Source organism: Hypanus sabinus, chromosome 14 (assembly GCF_030144855.1).
Source record: "Hypanus sabinus isolate sHypSab1 chromosome 14, sHypSab1.hap1, whole genome shotgun sequence".
Lineage (NCBI taxonomy): Eukaryota > Metazoa > Chordata > Chondrichthyes > Myliobatiformes > Dasyatidae > Hypanus > Hypanus sabinus.
The window spans coordinates 60943541-60963164 of NC_082719.1; the positions used below are offsets into that span (position 1 = coordinate 60943541).

A 19624-nucleotide genomic window follows, 5' to 3' on the forward strand; every position below is an offset into this window, starting at 1 on the left:
CCAATTAATTCTGTTCGTTAAAGTGTAAAGTTCACACTTCATATTTCCAAATTTAATCAATTAATTTTCTGAATTCTTTTCCCTGGATTTGTCTCATCAATGACATAAAATGAAGGTGAAAAAAAAAAGTGATGAGCTTTACTCCATGTTGAGATTTACATGCTTAATATTGGGTTACACTCAAATAAGCAAGGCTCAATTACTTCATCATATGTTGTCCACTATTCTATTGTGATGGATATCGTTGTGCTACGTGGCAAAGAGTTACATTCTGCAAAAAAAGTATCAATTTGTTCACATGCTTCTACTGGAAGCTCCTTTGTTGTTGTGCAGTAAACAGGGAGAGGTCACATTGTTAATATTTAAGGGGTCAAGATCCACAGGGAAGTTTGAGTAGCAGCTTTGGTAATCAATAGGAATATGATGAATTACAAATGCAGACTGGAGGCATTCTGTCAAATTGATTAGAAATCAGTAAGTACAGTTCCCTCATCCAGCTCTTTCATATTTCTTTATTGCTGTGAGCATTCTACACAAAATGGATTGATATTAGACTAATCCAAAGGGATCTCTGTTGGACATAATGACAAAAGAAGCATTGCTCTAACTGCAGAAATGTGTATTAAAACCACTGTTGTCACACAAAATTCCAAATATGTTATATAATGAAAAAAATTACATGGTGATGGAGCACGCACAGTTCTGTTCTCATGAGTTCTATTGATGCATCTTGGTCTTAACCTGTGTGGTGTTCACACTTTCTCCCTGAAACCACTTGGGTTTCTTCCAAGTCCACAGGTTTCCTCCTACATCCCAAAGACATGAAGATTGATAGGTCCAAGAAATTGTCCACTGTAAATTGTCCCTAGATCCAAGGTATTGAATCTAGTGATGAATTAATGGGAAAGTGAAGAGAATAAAATGGAATTACTATTTGATTAGTGTAAATGGATGTCTGATTGTAGGTGTGGTCTCATCAGTCCAATGGTCCTCATTCTATGCTCAATGACTCTATATTTCTGCCATTCATCTGAAATACAGTTATGTTTTTTAGGATTTTATGGAAATGGATTTGTACCTATAATTTGTGTGGTTAATTGCTTTAACATGCAAACATTAAAAATTCACAAGGATGGCCCCACATTACTGTGAAGCATGGCAATGGACTGAGAAGGAATTTACACCCTATCCTCATTGTCTGCAGGGGATACATTCCTCGTAGTCGACGCATAATGTGAAAATGCATAATGTGAATAATTATTTAAATGGAGAAAATAGGGATACATTCCACAGGGCTTCCTAAACATGCTTTTTTCTGTAATTTATTCACATTTTTGTACCAATACAGCGCAAAAGCAGTACCACAAGGCAACATTTGTATTATATTTCATCAACTTAAGGTAATATTCAACATAATAAATCATTGAAAGTTAACATAGTAGGGTGTACAGTACTCATCAACAGTGACAGGTGCATTCGCTTTGGGAGATGAATGGTTGTTGTGGTGTTGGGATCATATCAAGCACAGCAAAGGGTGAAGGAAGACTCACAGAAAAACTGCTGGCAGCAGGAGATGACACCAGTTTGAAGAAAGTGGCGAGGGTTGTTTGCTTGGCAGCATTTTGTTTTTCAGCATAAATTTGTAGGGAAGAAGAGTTGACGGCAGGGAATGACTGAAACGCTGACTCCATTCTCAACTTGGGTCCATGTTCATCGCCATTTGTGCCAAGTGTTCCGACTTCCACCATTCCCTCACTGTTGGTAAACTCCCGGGATTTTCAAAATCATCTATTGCTTGTAGCATCTGAGAGATAGTTCACCATAAAAAATATACGCCTTGAATATGGATCACATCTTGGTCGAGTGGCTGAATCAGCGATGTTGTGTTAGGTGGCAGGAAATGCACTGTTCCATTAGGATGAATGCTGTCCAAATGTTTAGGATGGGCTGGCACATTGTCAAGCAACAAAAGAACTTTAAAGGCAAGATTCTGTTCCCGGCAGTAGCGTCCCAGAGCTGTGTTACCTTCAGCTGATGCTGCGCCGTTTATAATTTCCAACTTTTTTTTCAAGTGTTAGAGCGGTTTTTAGCTGCTTGGCTGATGACCCAGGACTTGACATCGGATGCTTAGGAGGCATAGTTAAATATTTCAAGCACAAAATCACTGCACCGTAGGTAAATCCAATAAAAGTTTAAGAGCGCAAGTTCGCACATCCACACCTTGCCAAAACCAACACGAGACTGGTGGGAATGAGACTGTGAGGCATGCGCTCCTGACTTGTATTAGCGGGAAAGCGGTGCTTCTCGTCCCACCAGTGAGACTGTGAGGCATGTGCACGTGACTTGTATTGGCGGGAAAGCAGTGCTTCTCGCATAACTGTGAATCCACACGCATATAACAAGGATAAGGGTGTAGCTTGTATGAGCACTGTAGCATTAACTATATAAGAATGAGACCCTACAATCATGTTAAATCAAAGAAAACCACTGAAAATTCACCAGTTACACACCTCAGTGAAGACCCTTTTCTTCAGTGCCCCTTGTTTAACTAACAGTTAACTATGAAAAATGTCAGAAAGGCATCTAGAAGTTCCTAGTTCAGTTTCATGGAGAGCAGGATGTCAACACAAGTGTATTAGATAATGCACAAATGGAACAAGTGGTGATTTGCCAATAAAAAGGAGCACCATGTGCTCCAATTCCAGTGCAATAATTCTGTTGAATTCTTCCAAGATGCTATCATGAGAGAAATGCAGTTTGGTAGAAGGACACTTGCTGATTTTCTTTCTCTTTTAATGCAACCATGAAATGTCTCCCTGCCATTTCCTCTTTTCCTGCTCCTGACCCTTCTCTAAATCTGCCTGCATCGTGAAGGATGGATGTTGTAGTGAACCCTAGAGTTGAGGCTGCATGGCAGACACCAAGCATCATCAGAACTTTCTGAAGCAGTTGAAAGCAGCTTGCAGAATCTTTGTTTAGCAGCAAAGGTTCAGAAACAAACCTTTTAATGTTCCATGCACCAGTACTGCAGAGCAAGCTTAGAAAACAAATAGGAAAACAAAAACATACATTATACTTATAGATATGCTCGGTAATTCATTAAAACAAAGGTCTGCCTCTTTGAAGAAAATAAATCCAAAAATTAATCAATCCCATTCAGTAAAGATTTCCTTGGTCGTAATGATTGCAATTATTGGGCTTTGTGTTGAAAGCAACCAGACAATAGACAGTAAGTGCAGGAGTGGGCCATTTGGCCCTTCTAGCCAGCACCACCATTCACTGTGATCATGGCTGATCATACACAATCAGTACCCCATTCCTGCCCTCTCCCCATATCCCTTGACCCCGCTATCTATAAGAGCTCTATCTAACTCTCTCTTGAAATCATCCAGAGACTTGGCCTCCACTGCCTTCTGGGGCAGAGCATTCCACATATCCACCACTCTCTGGGTGAAAAAGTTTTTCTGCATCTCTGTTCTAAATGGCCTACCCCTTATTCTTAAACTGTGGCCTCAAGTTCTGGACTCACCCATCAACAGGAACATGCTTCCTGCCTCCAGCATGTCCAATCCCTTAATAATTTTATATGTTTCAATCAGATCCCCTCTCATCCTTCTAAATTCCAGTGTATACAAGCCCAGTCGCTCCAATCTTTCAACATATGACAGTCCCGTCATTCTGGGAATTAAACTTGTGAACCTACGCTGCACTCCCTCAATAGCAAGAATGTCCTTCCTCAAATTTGGAGACCAAAACTGCACACAATACTCCAGGTGGGGTCTCACCAGGGCCCTGTACAGCTGCAGAAGGACCTCTTTACTCCTATACTCAATTCCTCGTGTTATAAAGGCCAGCATGCCATTAGCTTTCTTCACTGCCTGCTGTACCTGCATGCTTGCTTTCATTGACTGATGTACAAGAACACCTAGATCTCGTTGCATTTCCCCTTTTCCTAACTTGACTCCATTTAGATAGTAATCTGCCTTCCTGTTCTTGCCACCAAAGTGGATAACCTCACATTTATCCACATTAAACTGCATCTGCCAAACATTTTCCCACTCACCCAACCTGTCCAAGTCACCCTGCATTCTCATAACATCCTCCTGACATATCACACTGCCACCCAGCTTTGTGTCATCAGCAAATTTGCTAATGTTACTTTTAATCCCTTCATCTAAATCATTAATGTATATTGTAAACAGCTGCGGTCCCAGCACTGAACTTTGCGGGTACCCCACTGGTCACAGCCTGCCATTCCGAAAGGGACCCGTTAATCGCTACTCTTTGTTTCCTGTCAGCCAGCCAATTTTCAATCCATGTCAGTACTCTGCCCCCAATACTATGTGCCCTAATTTTGCCCACTAATCTCCTATGTGGGACTTCATCAAAAGCTTTCTGGAAATCCAGGTACACTACATCCACTGGCTCTCCCTTGTCCATTTTCATAGTTACATCCTCAAAAAACTCCAGAAGATTAGTCAAGCATGATTTTCCCTTCATAAATCCATGCTGACTCAGACTGATACTTTTACTACTATGCAAATGTGTCATAATTTCTTCTTTTATAATTGACTCCAGCATCTTTCCCGCCACTGACGTCAGGCTAACTGGTCTATAATTCCCTCTCTCCCTCCTTTCTTGAAAAGTGGGACAACATTAGCCACCCTCCAATCAGCAGGAACTGTTCCTGAATCTATAGAACATTGGAAAATGATTACCAATGCGTCCCCGAAACAGATAGCAAGAACATTTACAAAGTATTGAGCATGCATCTGCAGGCTTCATTAACAGTTCATATTTCAAGGGCATTGGAGATCCCTGATGGCTGGTTGCTACTTCTTATCAATAATAGTCAGCACAAGACAGATTTACACACATTTTCCTATTTCCTACAAGTAGTCCAAGTATTCTTCTGGATGGAACTAGCAAAACATTTTGGAATTCATATTATGTTGGGTGATAGAAATCTTCTGTGGCTTCATTACACATTTGTATGTAATGTGTAATGTATGTATGTGTACATCTTACACAAGATGGATACAATACCAAAGGTTTGGGCCCATTTCCATGCATCCTTCGAGTTGTACACAAACAATCTGATTAATCGCAGACTTTGATAAAATGCATATTTGAGATTGATGTGGAAGTTCATAATCTCTTTCTGTACCATTAAAAGTGGAGATTATGAAAGTAGACTCGTCATTACCAGAGCAGCAGCTAGTTTGGGATCATTTCATTGCTCAAGAGATTTACAGTAGAACTCTATTAATCCAGCATGCTCAAAACTTTAGTGGTGCCATGCCGGCAGATTTTCTGGACTATTGGATTACTACTCCAACACAAAGTTAATTCTTTTGCTTTTGTTATACGTTTTTCAGGGAACCTAGCAAGTTTAAAGTGAGCAGTGGAAGTAATGCTCTAATCATTCTTAAGAGAGTACAAAGCAGAAGCAGGTACTTTTCAAGGTGTGGTTAGCAAGGTCAGATAAATAACAAGAGCATTGGATATGGAAGTGTGTGCAGAATCTGCTCTGCAGGAGAGTGGAAGGTAACATGGGAACTGGTGGCACGGGAATAGAGAAGAGATTGCATAAACCTCATCTTTGGAAAGTGGAAGAGAACATGGCAGCAGTCTTCCTGTTGAGTACATTGCCAAGCCACTGGGATTTTTAAATAGTCAGATAGTGGATCATCAGACATTCACTCTATTTAGTTATAATGGCTGGTAAATAACATTATCAGCCCACAGACCTGTGGTAAACTATGTATACCTGTCTGGACATGCCCCCTGCTGACTACTCCTATGGCTCCTCCCACAGACCCCTGTATAAAGGCGATTGGGGCACTGCTCCTCCCTCAGTCTTCGACATGTCGTGCTCTCTTTTGATCTTAATAAAAGCCTATCGTTCACTTCCAGTCTCCGAGAGTTATTGATGGTGCATCAAGACGGCTATCCTGTCATAGCCCAGACTGGAAACAACGATCTAATCAAGCTGAAGTCAAAGGCTCAAACTAGGTTGGTTACTGAGCACTCTGACAAACTTCTACAGATGTACTGTTGAAGGTATTCAGACTGGTGCCATCATAGACTGCTCTGGCAGTTTGAATGTAAGAAGCTGTAGGATGTAATGAACTCTTCCCAGTGCATCATGGCATACCCCTCCCTACCATTGGTAATACTGTATCTGGTATTCAGGAGGCAACTTCTATCATCAAAGTTCCCCACACTCTTGGCCATGCATCTTTTTGCAGCTACCATCAGGCCGGAGGCACAGACGCTGAAGTGCTACACCAGCAGGTTCAAGTACAGGTACTTCCCTTCAATCATCTGGTTCTTGAACCAACTGGCAAAACTCTTAAGACTTCAGCTTAACAACATTTTTTGTTCAAATTGAGTTCTTTCTTGTAACAATTGGGTATAATTTATGTTTATGTTTACATTTTTCTTGTGATTGCAGCTTATATGATGTGGTGAGCCTGTAATACTGCTGCAAGTCTGTTTTTCATTGCACCTGAGCATACATGTACATGTGCAAACGGCAATAGACATGACTTTGAATTTATATCTGCGATTAACACATACAGATTTCTCTTCTGCTTTGACACAGATTTGATTTAAAGTCAGAGTTCAAATTTCCGATATTAGTAATACTATTTATGGGGTTATATCCAATCAAATGCTTTCTAATATTTTTCTTTAAGATTAAGAACCAATCAACAATACTTAATATTATCTAAATGTTACTTTTGAAACTAAAAAGCAGCTAAAATAACATTTTACAATGTTACATTTGTAAGTCAAGTTATTGTTTTTAAAATTCAGATGAATATAAAAGAATTCATCTTGAAAGAATTAGACAACTCAAAATTTAGCTGAAAACGTAAAATCAATATTGCTAAGAGCACTTAGCAAATCGATTGACCGCATTTTAAACAAACTGCAATGGTTCAGCTACAATATGTGCTCGGTCCTTTTAAGAAAGATTATATAAGTTAACACTTTATCATGCTATCAATAGTTCAAAAATACTTTTTAACCAGTTGATTAATTCTCAAATGATGTGATGTATAGACCCATAGGGCAATCAGTCTGTGTAATGCACCCTGGGAAAAAAAACAAATCAAAACTAATCATTTGGTGATGATTGTCGGTTGAGGGAGAATGGCAGGATGACATATTGCTCTTCCCTGTTGAAGAACGTTAGTTTTCACTCAGACATAGCGGGCTGAATCATCCTGGGCCTGGCTCCCAAAGGCTGAGATGCCTTCACATCAGACTCTACGAATGGGTCCAGATTTGGATGCAGAGTATTGGGTAATCTTACCTTTTGTTTAGTGGAGGGGACTCCGAGTAGCAGCAAGCACTCAACAGTTGGATACCTGTGTCACTTGGTATTGAAAGACTTTTAAATATCTCTGGCATTGAATGTATTTAAAACATTAAAAATCTGCATATGTGGAGGAAAGTTTTTCTGATTTGTGTAAGCTTCCTTATAACACGTAAGATAACTAAAATTATTTCAGTCAAGTAAAAACACCAAAACAATTAACTGTACGTAACTGGACTTACTTTCTATGCAGGCTCAACAAATTCGGCTTCACTAGAATGAAACCACGGGCCAGATGAGACGTTTGTCCAAGATCTTTCCTTTACACTTCCTTCCAGATGAGGCGAATCTGCTCGAGTCGTGTATTGTATCCAGCGCTCCTGATCTGGCCTCCTCTGCGCTGGTCAGATCCATCATAAATCGACTTTTTTTGGTCTTACAGTTCTTTTCTATTTTGTGTTTAGAAAATCACTGAATCTTTCTTGTTGTTTGGGGGTTGAAGTATCTGTTCTGTTTTTGTTGGCTTTTGTGTGGGGAGGGGGGATTTTGGGGTTGACAATCGTGCTGTCTATCTTTTCTTTCGTTGTTTCATTGCTACTCGGAGAAGAAGAATTTCAGAGTTGTAACACTTTGATAATAAATTAACCTTTGAACCTTTGAATTGGGAACCACTTTGATGAGCACCTCCACTCCATCCACCACAAGCAGAAATTCCTGGTGGTCAAAAGTTTTAATTCTGATTCCCATTCTTGTTTCAACATGTCTGTCCATGGCCTCCTGTTGTACTACAATGAAGCCACCCTCAGGGTGAGGGAGCAACACCTTGTATTCCGACTGAGTAGCCTCCAACCTGAAGGCATGGATATCAATTTCTCCTACTAGTTAAAAAGAATATTTCCCTTCCCCTCCTCTCTTCTTCCATTCCCCACTTTGGCTTTTTACCTCTTCCACCTGCCTATCGCCTCTCCCAGCTCCAATCCTCCTTCCCTTTCTCCTCTCCTCTCCTATCACATTCCTTCCTCTCCAGCTCGTTATCTTTCCTACCCACCTGACTTCACCTGTCACCTGTAGCTATCCTGCTTCCCCTCCCAACAACACACACAAAATGCAGGAGGAACTCAGCAGGCCAGGCAGCATCTATGGAGAAGAGTACAGTTGACATTTTGGGCCGAGACCCTTCATTAGGACTGGATAAAAAAAAGATGAGGAGTCAGAATAAGAAGGTTGGGTGAAGGGAGGAAGAAACAGAAGGAGATATGTGAAACTGGAAGGGGGAGGAGTGAAGTAAAGAGCTGGGAAGTTGATTCATGAAGGTGAGTAGGGGATAATCTGATAGGAGAGGACAGAATTGAATTGACTATTCCTTACATCCTTCACATAAATGAAGAGTGAAAATCTTTACATTATGTTTCCATCTGAATGTGCAATGTGCAATCATAGTAATTTATAATAAATAGAACAGTCAGTGTAATATAGAGTACACTCAAATTAGCGTGAATTCTTTAGTCTGATGGCCTGGTGGAAGAAGCTGTCCCGGAGCCTGTTGGTCCTGGCTTTTACGCTGTGGTATCGTTTCCCAGATGGTTGCAGCTGGAATAGATTGTGGTTGGTGTGACTTGGGTCCCTAATGATCCTACCGGCCCTTTTTACACACCTGTCCTTGTAAATGTCCTGAATCATGGAAAGCTCACAACTACAGATGTGCTGGGCTGTCCGCACCACTCTCTGCAGAATCCTGGGATTGAGGGAGGTACAGTTTCCATACCAGGCAGTGAAACAGCCAGTAAGGATGCTCTCAATTGTGCCCCTGTAGAAAGTTCTTAGGATATGGGGGTCCATACCAAACTTCCTCAACTGTCTGAGGTGAAAGAAGTGCTGTTGTGCCTTTTCCACTACACATCTGGTGTGTACAGACCACGTGAGGTCCTCAGTGATGTGGATGACGAGGAACTTAAAGCTGTTCACCCTTTTAAAAACAGATCCATTGATGTCAATAGGGGTTAGCCTGTCTCCATTTCTCCTGTAATCCACGACCAGTTCCTCTGTTTTTGCAACATTGAGGGTGTCAGGGTGATGAATTCTTCCCTATAGGCTGCTTCGTTATTGTTTGAGATAAAGCCAATCAATGTAGTGTTGTCGGTAAATTTAATTAGCAGGTTGGAGCTCTGGGTGGCGATAGTCATGGGTATATAGGGAGTAAAGGAGGGGACTCAGTACGCAACCCTGAGGGGCTTCTGCATTGAGATTCAGAGGTTTGGAAGTGTGGGTGCCCACTCTTAAAACCTGCAGGCAATCTGACAGGAAGTCCAGGATCCAGCTGCACAAGGCAGGTCAAGGCCGAGGTCTCTGAGCTTCTTGTCGAGCCTGGATGGAACTATGATGTTGAATGCTGAACTGTAGTCCAAGAACAGTATTCTCTCATAAGCATCTCTCCTCTCCAGGTGTGCAAGGACGGTGTGTAGTGCTGAGGCTATTGTGTCATCTGTCAATCGGTTGTGTCGGTAGGCAAATTGTAGGGGGTCCAGTTTGGGTGCTAGCAAGCAGCAGATGTAATCCTTGACCAGCCTCTCAAAGCATTTGCTTATTATTGATGTAAGTGCGACAGGGTGTCAGTTGTTCAGGCATGTTACCTTGGTCATTTTCGGTAGAGGAACAATTGTGGATAATTTGAAGCAGGAGAGGGAGAGATTAAAAATGTCAGTGAACACACCTGCCAATTGTGCTGTGCATATTCTGAGTACTCGTCCTGGGATGCCCTCTGGTCCCGCAACCTTGTGACTGTCCACTCATTGGAAACATCTGCGTACCTGAGCCTCTGAGTTGACCAGGTCGCAGTTTGTAGCGGTGTCTTTCCTCCAAAGCTGAGGGTTAGCAACATCGAACAGAACATAAAATCGATTGAGCTCATCTGGGAGAGAGGCCATGATGTCGGCGGCACCACTACGTCTGGCTTTGAAGTCTGCAGTGGTATGCAGCCCTCGCCACAAGTCATATGTGCTATTCATTGTGAATTTTTGACTCAATCTTGTCCCTATATTGTTGTTTTGCAACCTTGATAGCTTTGCGCAGATCATTGCTGCTTTTCTTGAGCTCTAGTTGCTTGCCAGCGATGTTATCTCGCTGTCACGTTGTAAGTGCTGCTCACACGGAGTTATTGATCCAGAGTTTCTGGTTTGGGAGGACCCTGATCGATTTCTGGGGGACAAAGAAAAGTGGGAGGACCAGCATATGGAGGTGATGGGGTTGGTATGGAGATAAGGTGAGAGAGGGAAATGGGAATGGGGAATGGTGAAGGGTGGGGGGGCATTACTAGAAGTTCAAGAAATTGATGTTTATACCATCAAGTTGGATCCTACCCAGATGGAATATAAGATGTTGCTCCTCCAACCTGAGACTATGGACTGACATGTCAAAATGGGAATGGCAAGTGGAATTAAAATGGGTGGCCACTGGGACATCCCGCTTTTTCTCACAGATGGAGTGTAGGTGCTAGGCGAAGCAGTCTCCCAATCTATGTCGGGCCTCACTAATATACAGTAGGCCATACCGGAAGCACTGGATACAATAGATTTATTTTTTGTCATGTCACACCAGACAGTCAGCCATTCTAGTCTGGCGTGTGGTGTCAGGATTGGTCTCCTTTCGGATTAATTGGATATGAATGTTCCTGACTTGACCCTTTTTTTTACGAGTTCGAGTGTCTAGCTCGACGCTCAACCCAGCATGGATGGAAAGCGTGCTTGGGGGTGGCCTGACTTGGATTTGAACTCGGGAGCCTTCGCTCTGGAGTCTGGCGCTGATGCCATTGCATCAGCAGCTGGCCGATACAATAGATGACCCCAACAGACTCACAAGTGAAGTGTTGCCTCACGTGGAAGGACTGTTTGGCGCCCTGAATGACAGTGAGGGAGGAAGTGTAGGGGCAGATGTAGCATTTGTTCTGCTTGCTCCTTCCCCTCCTCTCATCTTTTTATTCCAGCACCTTCTCTCTTCCTTTCCAATCCACAGGAAGGGTCTCCTCCCGAAATGTCGACTGTTTATTATTTCCATTGCTGCTGCCTGTGCTGCTGAGTTCCTCCAGCATTTTGTGTGTGTTGCTTTGGATTTCCAGCATTTGTAGAATTTCTCATGTTTCTGATAAAAAACGGAGACCTTTCCAAGTAAAATTTCAAGCCTTAGAACTGATAAGTCAGGAAATACATCCAAGTCAAAATACAGACCCAAGCTGGGAATTTCAAAGGGAGCAATATTATTAAAATAATGCTCGCTCTGAACGTGTCCAGCAGCAGGTAATTCTCAGGACATGATCTAATTTCCTGAGCTATGTTGAAATTTGGGTATCACAGGGTATGACATCATTTTTCATGCATTTGCCATAGATGTCGTACAACTAACTGGCACATTCACCATTGTAACCAGAATTCAGGAGTGGTGTAAAATAATTGAAATTGTATTCCATTCCAACTTATTTTTACATGCACATTGATTTCTACGTCACCAATTTTTTTTTAAATTCTTAGTTAGATCGACCCTTCCCCAATCAACAACAATTTCCTATTCTAGCTACAAAGTCGTGTAAATGGATCTAGTCAGCTCACTGCTGCTACATTCTGCTGTTTGTTGACTGCAGATTCTCAGCTCATGTGTCATCTGCAATGCTATTCGGGATCTTGCCTGCAACCAGAGTCTACTGAAGTTCATTACTAACATGGCATACAAATACCTCTCAAATTATCATTGCCTCAGTAAATGCTTCTTAATAGCAAATGTGAGAAGCTTTGACTTTGCAGGTTATGTGGCTCATGCTGAATATAACTGTATTAAGCTTATCGCTTAAGGTGTGTCAAGCCCCTGCTTTATGCTGGTGATATCAAATGAGATCAATCAAAAAAAATTCTATGCAAAATATAAGTTATTTCATTTAAATGTGTCATTTGCTCTCTGCATACAATGTTTTTATGATGCCACAAAATGTTAATAATTAACAGAAACTGTGACAGTACTGAAGAAGATTTCTCCTTGCAGGACAGATGCAGTATGCTGCATTCAAATGAGGGTGCAAACACTGAATATATAAGCTATTATGATCTCTAAAACTTAACCTTTTACAATAACATAATCAATGAAATTACAGCAAGTTGTGGAGGATGGAATATATAGATTAGTTCAGAGAAGCTCAGAGCACAAACATCACAATGTTCCACTCTTGCTGTTCCATTACTAAGGCAGGAAACTTCTCCTCTTGCTGAGAATGCTAAAATGAAGGTTAATATGTGTTATGGAACCCAACATGAATAGCCAGTGTCGCTTCAGATCATTTGGGCCATGTTTGGTAGAGGACTGAAATTTCAGCACAGATATGTCATTGACTGATTAATTTAGAAAATGGTAGAATAAGGACACTTCCTCCAAAACTTAATTTTCCTTTCAGAGAATACTGTGGTCAACAGCAATGAATAGTGGCTCATTCCTACCTTTCAACGTAACTATAGTTTACAATCTGAACCACTGGCATTTCTCACTGGAGCTGAGCCAGGGTCACTCGTGTGTAGGATGCAGGAGAGCAGGCTTTTTAAACTAACATGGAAAGCACTAACAGTATATCTAAGAATAGTCTTTATAAATCAAGCAGCAACAAAGCTCTTTGAATGCCCTTGGTAATGTTTGGAGAAAGAGTGCTTCATAGAGCTTAATGCATGTCAGGCTAAAAGAGTCTTTAGCTGAAGCATGGTGTTTTAAACTTCAACACCGACTTAAAAGTCATCCTGCATGTTGATTGACAGCATAGCTCTGTGGACGCTTTTCAGACCTTAACTACCTGCACAGGTTGTAACATCCTTACTTCTAGGCATAACCTCATAATTGAAAGTTAGGCAAAACTGAAGAATTATTTCTACGTGCAAAGCATAACTTTAGAACTCATTGCCACAAGTAATAATTGATATTGACAATTGACCAAATACTAAGTTAAAATCTGTGAATGTTAGGATTTTATTAAGCATAGAATTTCAAAAATCAGAGGTACAGAGGGTCTTGGGAGTCCTCATGCAGAATTTCCTAAAGGTTAACTTGCAAGTTGAGTCGCTTGTAAGAAAGGCAAGTACAATGTTAGCATTCATTTCAAGAGAACTAGAATGTAAAAAGAAAGATGTAATGCTGACGATTTAAAAGGTATTGGTCATATGTACCTGGAGTATTGTGAGCAAGTTTGGATACATTATCTGGGAAAAGATGTGCTGACATTGAAGAGGGTCCAGTAGAAGTTCATGGGAATGAAAAGGTTAACATATTATATAGCTCATTTGATCACTTTGGGCCTATACTCGCTGGAGTTTAGAAGAATGAGGAAGAATCTCATTGCAACCAATCAAATATTTGAAGGTCTGGATAAAGTAGATGTGGAGAGGATGTTTTCTATAATGGCGGCTGCGGGATCCAAGGGCACAGTCTCAGAAATGAGCGAAGTTAATTTAAAACAGAGATGAAGAAAATTTCTTTCACCAGAGGTGGTGAATCTATGGAATTTATTCCCACAAATGGCTGTGCAGGCCAAGTCTTGGTTTATTTAAGGCAGATGTAGATAGGTCCTAGATTAACTGGAGTGTAAAAGGTTACTAGTGAGGAGGCAGAAGAATGGGGTAGAGGTGGATAATAAATCAGCTCTGCTGGAATGCTGAAGCAGACTCAATGGGTTGAATGGTCTAATTCTGCTCCAATGTTTCTAGATCTTGTAGTCTAATGTAAAGGATTTGTCATGGTCCTGCCTGGCTATTCCCTATCTCGCTCCTATCTCCTTGATTGTGCCTTAATTCCCATCATCTGATTCCCCAATTGCTGCTAGTTCAATTAATTACAGCACACCTGGTTCCCATCAGGGAATAGAGGATAAGAACTCTGGCGTCACAGCCACGGGTCGCCAGTTCGTTTGTCAATTCCAGTGAGTGTTAACCTTGTTTCCTGATCCCTTAGGACTGTTAGTTCTAAGCTCAGCTCCATTCTGTAGAGATTCTACGAAAACCTCGTTTCGAGTCTAGACTCCCCTGGTTATCACTTCCACGTTTGTGACTGTGCTAGCATCTCTCGACCCTGTGTCCGTGCCTGTGTCCTGCACTTGGGTTCGTCCCCAGTCCCTCCCTTGCAACAGAATGAACTGGCTAAGAGTGAACCCAGCAGACAAGAACCTCCTACAACAGGCCCTCCCCAGCCAGGGCTCCCTACCGGGCTTCCATGATCAACTGTTCAGAGAGGTCATGGAAAACCATGCTCTGTCGGAGAATGTAAAGAAGGTCACTGAGCAGGTTGACCGGATATCTGCTCTCTTTACTTTGTCCCTTCCAAGAACCCAGTCTGAACAACTCACACTGCCTGTGATGAAAACACCAAGAGATCTGCATGTACCCAGACCAGAACCCTATGCTGGGAACCTAGAGAAATGCCGGACTTTCTTACTGCAATGCTCCTTGGTTTTTGAGCAGCAGCCATGTACGTACACCACCGACAGATCGAAGATAGCGTACATCTTGGGGTTATTGTGAGGGGATGCCTTAGCATGGGCCACCGTGATCTGGGACAGCCAGACAGAGACCTGTTCTTCTTTCTCCACCTTCGTTTCCGAAATGAGAAAGATCTTTGAACATTCCTTTTGGGGTAAGGATGCCACTAAGTGCTTACTGACTTTCCATCAGGGCTCATGAAGTGTAGCCGAATACTCCATAGAGTTGCAAACGTTAGCGGCCGCCTCAGGGTGGAATGACAAGGCGCTACAGGAGGTATTTCAACAGGGTCTCTGTGACAAGATAAAAGACGAATTGGTGTCGAGGGATGACGCTAACAGCTTGGACTCTTTGGTCTCACTAGACACCAGTTTAGATAACCGACTTCGAGAGTATCAGAGAGAGAAAACTGGTCGCCCAACTCCTTGGGTCACCCCCCCCCCCCCCCCGGCCTGTTTTATTATCTTCAACCAGCCCTAACCTCTCTCTCCCTTCCGCTCCTCACAGAGCTCCTGCTCCGACCGTTCTGGTGAGTCCGACAACACTCCCTTCAGTCCCCCAGACCTGGATGCAGATCCAAACTACTGTGAACTACCACCAAAAGTCTCTGCCTCTATCCTCCTTGGTGGACTCCAGTGCCAAGGGAGATCTGTTGGAAAAGGACATAGCCTCCCAGGCCGGAATTCCCCAGGAACCATTAAGTACCCCTCTGGAGGCCCGGGCGCTGGACCGAAGACTTCTGGCTCGGGTTACCCACTGTACACCACCTCTGACCTCGATTCTGTCTGGAAACATCAAGAGCAGGTACAATTTAGTCTAATCCATTCTCCTCAAGCCCCTATAGTTCTAGGATAGCCCTGGTTGAACCACCACAATCCCCACATCCACTGGTCCACTGGGAGGATAGTCATCTAGAGTCCATTTTGCCATGCCACCTATCTGCTATTGGCTCTGTCCCCTAGGGAGGCTATTGAGACCTCACCTGTCCTGGAACCCCTCGACTTGTCCAGAGTTCCACCAGAATATCATGACCTGGGACAGGTATTCAGCAAACAACGGGCTCTTTTCCTGCCTCCACACCACCTATGCGATTGCACAATTGACCTTCTCCCTGGGGCCTCTTTACCCACCAGTCACCTGTATAACTTGTCCTGACCTGAGAGAGAAGCCATGGAGAAATACATCAGTGAGTCCCTCGTGGCGAACGTTATTCAACCCTTCTCCTTCCCGGTGGGTGCAAGGTTCTTCTTTGTGGAGAAAAAGGATGGGTTGCTATGTCCCTGTATTGATTACTGAGGCCTTAACAACATAACTGTTAAAAACTGCTCCTCATAAACTCAGTGTTTGAACCACTTCATGGAGCCTCCATCTTCTCAACGTTGTACTTTCGAAGCGCTTACCACCGAGTCAGAATTGGGGAGGGAGGTGAGTGGAAGATGGCATTTAATACCCCACTAGATCACTTTAAATACCTGCTTATGCTGTTTGGCCTCACCAATGCCCCCGCTGTTTTTCAAGCCCTGATTAATGATGTGCTGAGAGACTTTATTAACTGTTTTGTGTTTGTCTACCTTGATGACATCTTAATATTCTCCAGCAACCTCCAGAAACACATTCATCATGTCTGTCAAGTCCTACGAAGACTATGGGAAAACAAGTTATTCGTGAAGGTAGAGAAGTGTGAATTCCACGCCCCCTCAGTCAGCTTCTTGGGCTATATCATTGAGAGTGGGCAAGTGAGAGCAGATCCTGAGAAGATCCGGGCAGTAGCGGAATGGCCCAGACCCCTGACCCGCAAGCAACTTCAGCGTTTTCTCAGGTATACGAACTTCTATTGCCATTTTATCAGGGATTACAGTTGGGTGGTGTCAACTTACCCTTACCCAACTTACCTCCCCTACAACACCTTTCTTTGGGACTTTGAGGCCAACTCGGCATTCACTGAATTGAAGAGGCATTTCATGTCTGCTCCCATCCTGGTCCAACCGGACCCCTCCGTCAATTCATTGTGGAGGTCGATGCCTCTGACTCTGGGGTGGGAGCAGTTCTGTCCCAACGTTCAAATTCTGACCAGAAGCTTAATTCCTTCTTTTCTTGCATTTTGCTGTCCCCCGCTGAACGAAATTATGACATGGGGAACCGGGAGGCACTGGAGGTCAAGCTAGTGTTGGAGGAATGGAGTACTGGCCGGAGGGGGCAGAACACCCGTTTATCGTCTGGACCGATCATAAGAATCTTGGATATATCCAGACCGCCAAATACTTGCACTCCCGCCATTGGGCATTATTTTTTGGCTGATTCGAGTCTACTCTCAGCTACTGTCCAGGGTCTGAGAACGGGAAACTTGATGCGCTCTCTCACCCATACTATTCCAAGGAGGGCACTTCCAGCCCGGAGACTATACTCCCACCATCCTGTATGGTGGCAGCCCTCAGCTGGGAAATAGAGTCCATAGTAAAAGAGGCCCAACGTGATGACCCTGACCCCGGCAACAGACCTGCCAATCGCCTTTTCGTGCCCGATTCCATCAGGTCTTGGTTCTCTAGTGGGGGCATACATCTCGGTTCGCCTGCCACCCTGGGAGTGATCGGACGAGGGGTCAGTGTGGACATGGTGGAGGATTACAAATACCTGGGGATACGAATTGACAATAAACTGGACTGGTCAAAGAACACTGAGGCTGTCTACAAGAAGGGTCAGAGCCATCTCTGTTTCCTGAGGAGAATGAGGTCCTTTAACATCTGCCGGACGATGCTGAGGATGTTCTACGAGGCTGTGGTGGCCAGTGCTATCATGTTTGCTGTTGTGTGCTGGGGCAGCAGTTTGAGGGTAGCAGACACCAACAGAATCAACAAACTCATTTGTGAGGCCAGTGATGTTGTGGTGGAACTGGACTCTCTGACGGTGGTGTCTGAAAAGAGGATGCCGTCCAAGTTGCATGCCATCTTTGGCAATGACTCCCATCCGCTCCATAATGTACTGGTTAGGCACAGGAGTGTATTCAGCCAGAGACTCATTCCACCGAGATGTAACACTGAGCATCATAGGAAGTCATTCCTGTCTGTGGCCATCAAACTTTACAACTCCTCCCTCAGAGTGTCAGACACCCTGAGCCAATAGGCTGGTCCTGGACTTATTTCCACTTGGCATGATTAACTTATTATTATTTAATTATTTATGGTTTTACATTGCTATATTTCTGCACTATTCTTGGTTGGTGCAACTGTAATGAAACCCAGTTTCCCTCGGGATTAGTAAAGTATGTCTTTCTGTCTGACACTGTCCCTCCTGAAAAGACACTTTTGGTGGCCTTTCATGGAGGCAGGTACCCGTTCCTATGTCTCTGTATGTTCCATCTGTGCCTGCAGAAAAGCCTCCCACCAGCCACCTGCTGGATGTCCCCTACCTGTCCCTAGTCATCCTTGCTCGCACATAACCCTAGATTTCATCACGAGACTACCCCCTTCACATGGAAACACCACCGCACTCACCGTGGTGGACCTTTTCTCCAATGCTGTGCACTTTGCAGCCCTCCCTAAACTCCCTTCTGCTCAGGAGATCGCAGACCTTCTCGTCTGCCACGTCTTCCACCTCCACGGAATTCCTGCAGATATCATCTCCGATCAGGGTCCCCAATTCATTTCACAAGTCTGGAAGTCCTTTTGTCAAGCCCTGGGTGCCTCTGTTAGCCTGTCATCTGGCCTCCATCCACAGACGAATGGGCAAACAGAAAGAGTCAACCAGGATTTAGAGGCAGCGCTACGTTGCATAACAGCCAACCACCTGTCTACCTGGAGGGACCACCTTGCATGGGTAGAGTGCGCCCACAACTCTCTGGTCTGTACCGCCACTGGAAGATCTCTTTAAGGATGCTCTCTGGGGTACCAACCCCTGCTGTTTCCTGCACAAGAAGAGAAGATTGCGATGCCGTCTGTTCAGGCCTATATCAGCCGGTGCTGCAAGGTCTGGGAAGAGATACGCACAGCCCTGCCCTGTTCAGCAGACCTCAATCAGAGGACTGCCCATCAACGTCGGACTCTGGCACCTGAGTATCGACCTGGGCAGAAGATGTGGCTCTCATCCAAAGGCATTCCTCTCAAAAATGAGCCCAGGAAGCTCACCCGTCGCTTCCTGGGACCTTTTGAGGTTGAAAGTATCATTAACCCCACAGCAGTTTCACTTAAACTACCCAAGTCTATGCATATCCACCCTACATTTCACATTTCCCAATTAAAACCAGTTTCCGTCAGCCTTTGTGCCCTCCAAACGAACCCCCTCCACCCGCCTGAATCATCGACAACCACCCGGTGTACACCGTCCGGCGGTTACTGGAGGTGCGTTGTCGGGGCAGGGGCCTCCAATATCTGGTCAAAAGGATATGGCCCAGAGGACCGTTCCTGGATTCCCCACTCCTTCATGCTGGACCTCTCCCTCATCCGTGACTTCCATCGGGACCATCTGGACAAGCCTGGAGGATCACCTGGATAATCCTGTGGGGGGGGGGGAGGTACTATCATCGTCCCGCCTGGCTATTCCCTATCTCGCTCCTATCTCCTTGATTGTGCCTTAATTCCCGTCGTCTGATTCCCAATTGCTGCTAGTTCAATTAATTACAGTACACCTGGTTCCCGTCAGAGAATAGAGGATAAGAGCTCTGGCATCACAGCCACGGGTCGCCAGTTCGTTGGTTGATTCGAGTGCATGTTAGCCTTGTTTCCTGATCCCTTAGGACTGTTATCTCTAAGCTCTGCTCCATTCTCTAGAGATTCTACGAAAACCTTGTCTTCGAGTCAAGACTCCCCTG

At 43.8% G+C, this 19624-nt stretch overlaps 1 protein-coding gene across 1 annotated transcript; it reads left to right on the forward strand.

Annotated features, from left to right (window-relative positions):
- Positions 1-15372: 15372 nt before the first annotated feature.
- Positions 15373-18571, forward strand: LOC132404482 (uncharacterized). Its single transcript, XM_059988638.1, has 3 exons — positions 15373-15624; positions 16418-16639; positions 18376-18571. The coding sequence occupies exons 1-3, from the start codon at positions 15389-15391 to the stop codon at positions 18569-18571; spliced, it is 654 nt and encodes a 217-aa protein (XP_059844621.1). The 5' UTR covers positions 15373-15388.
- The last annotated feature ends 1053 nt before the right edge of the window (positions 18572-19624 follow it).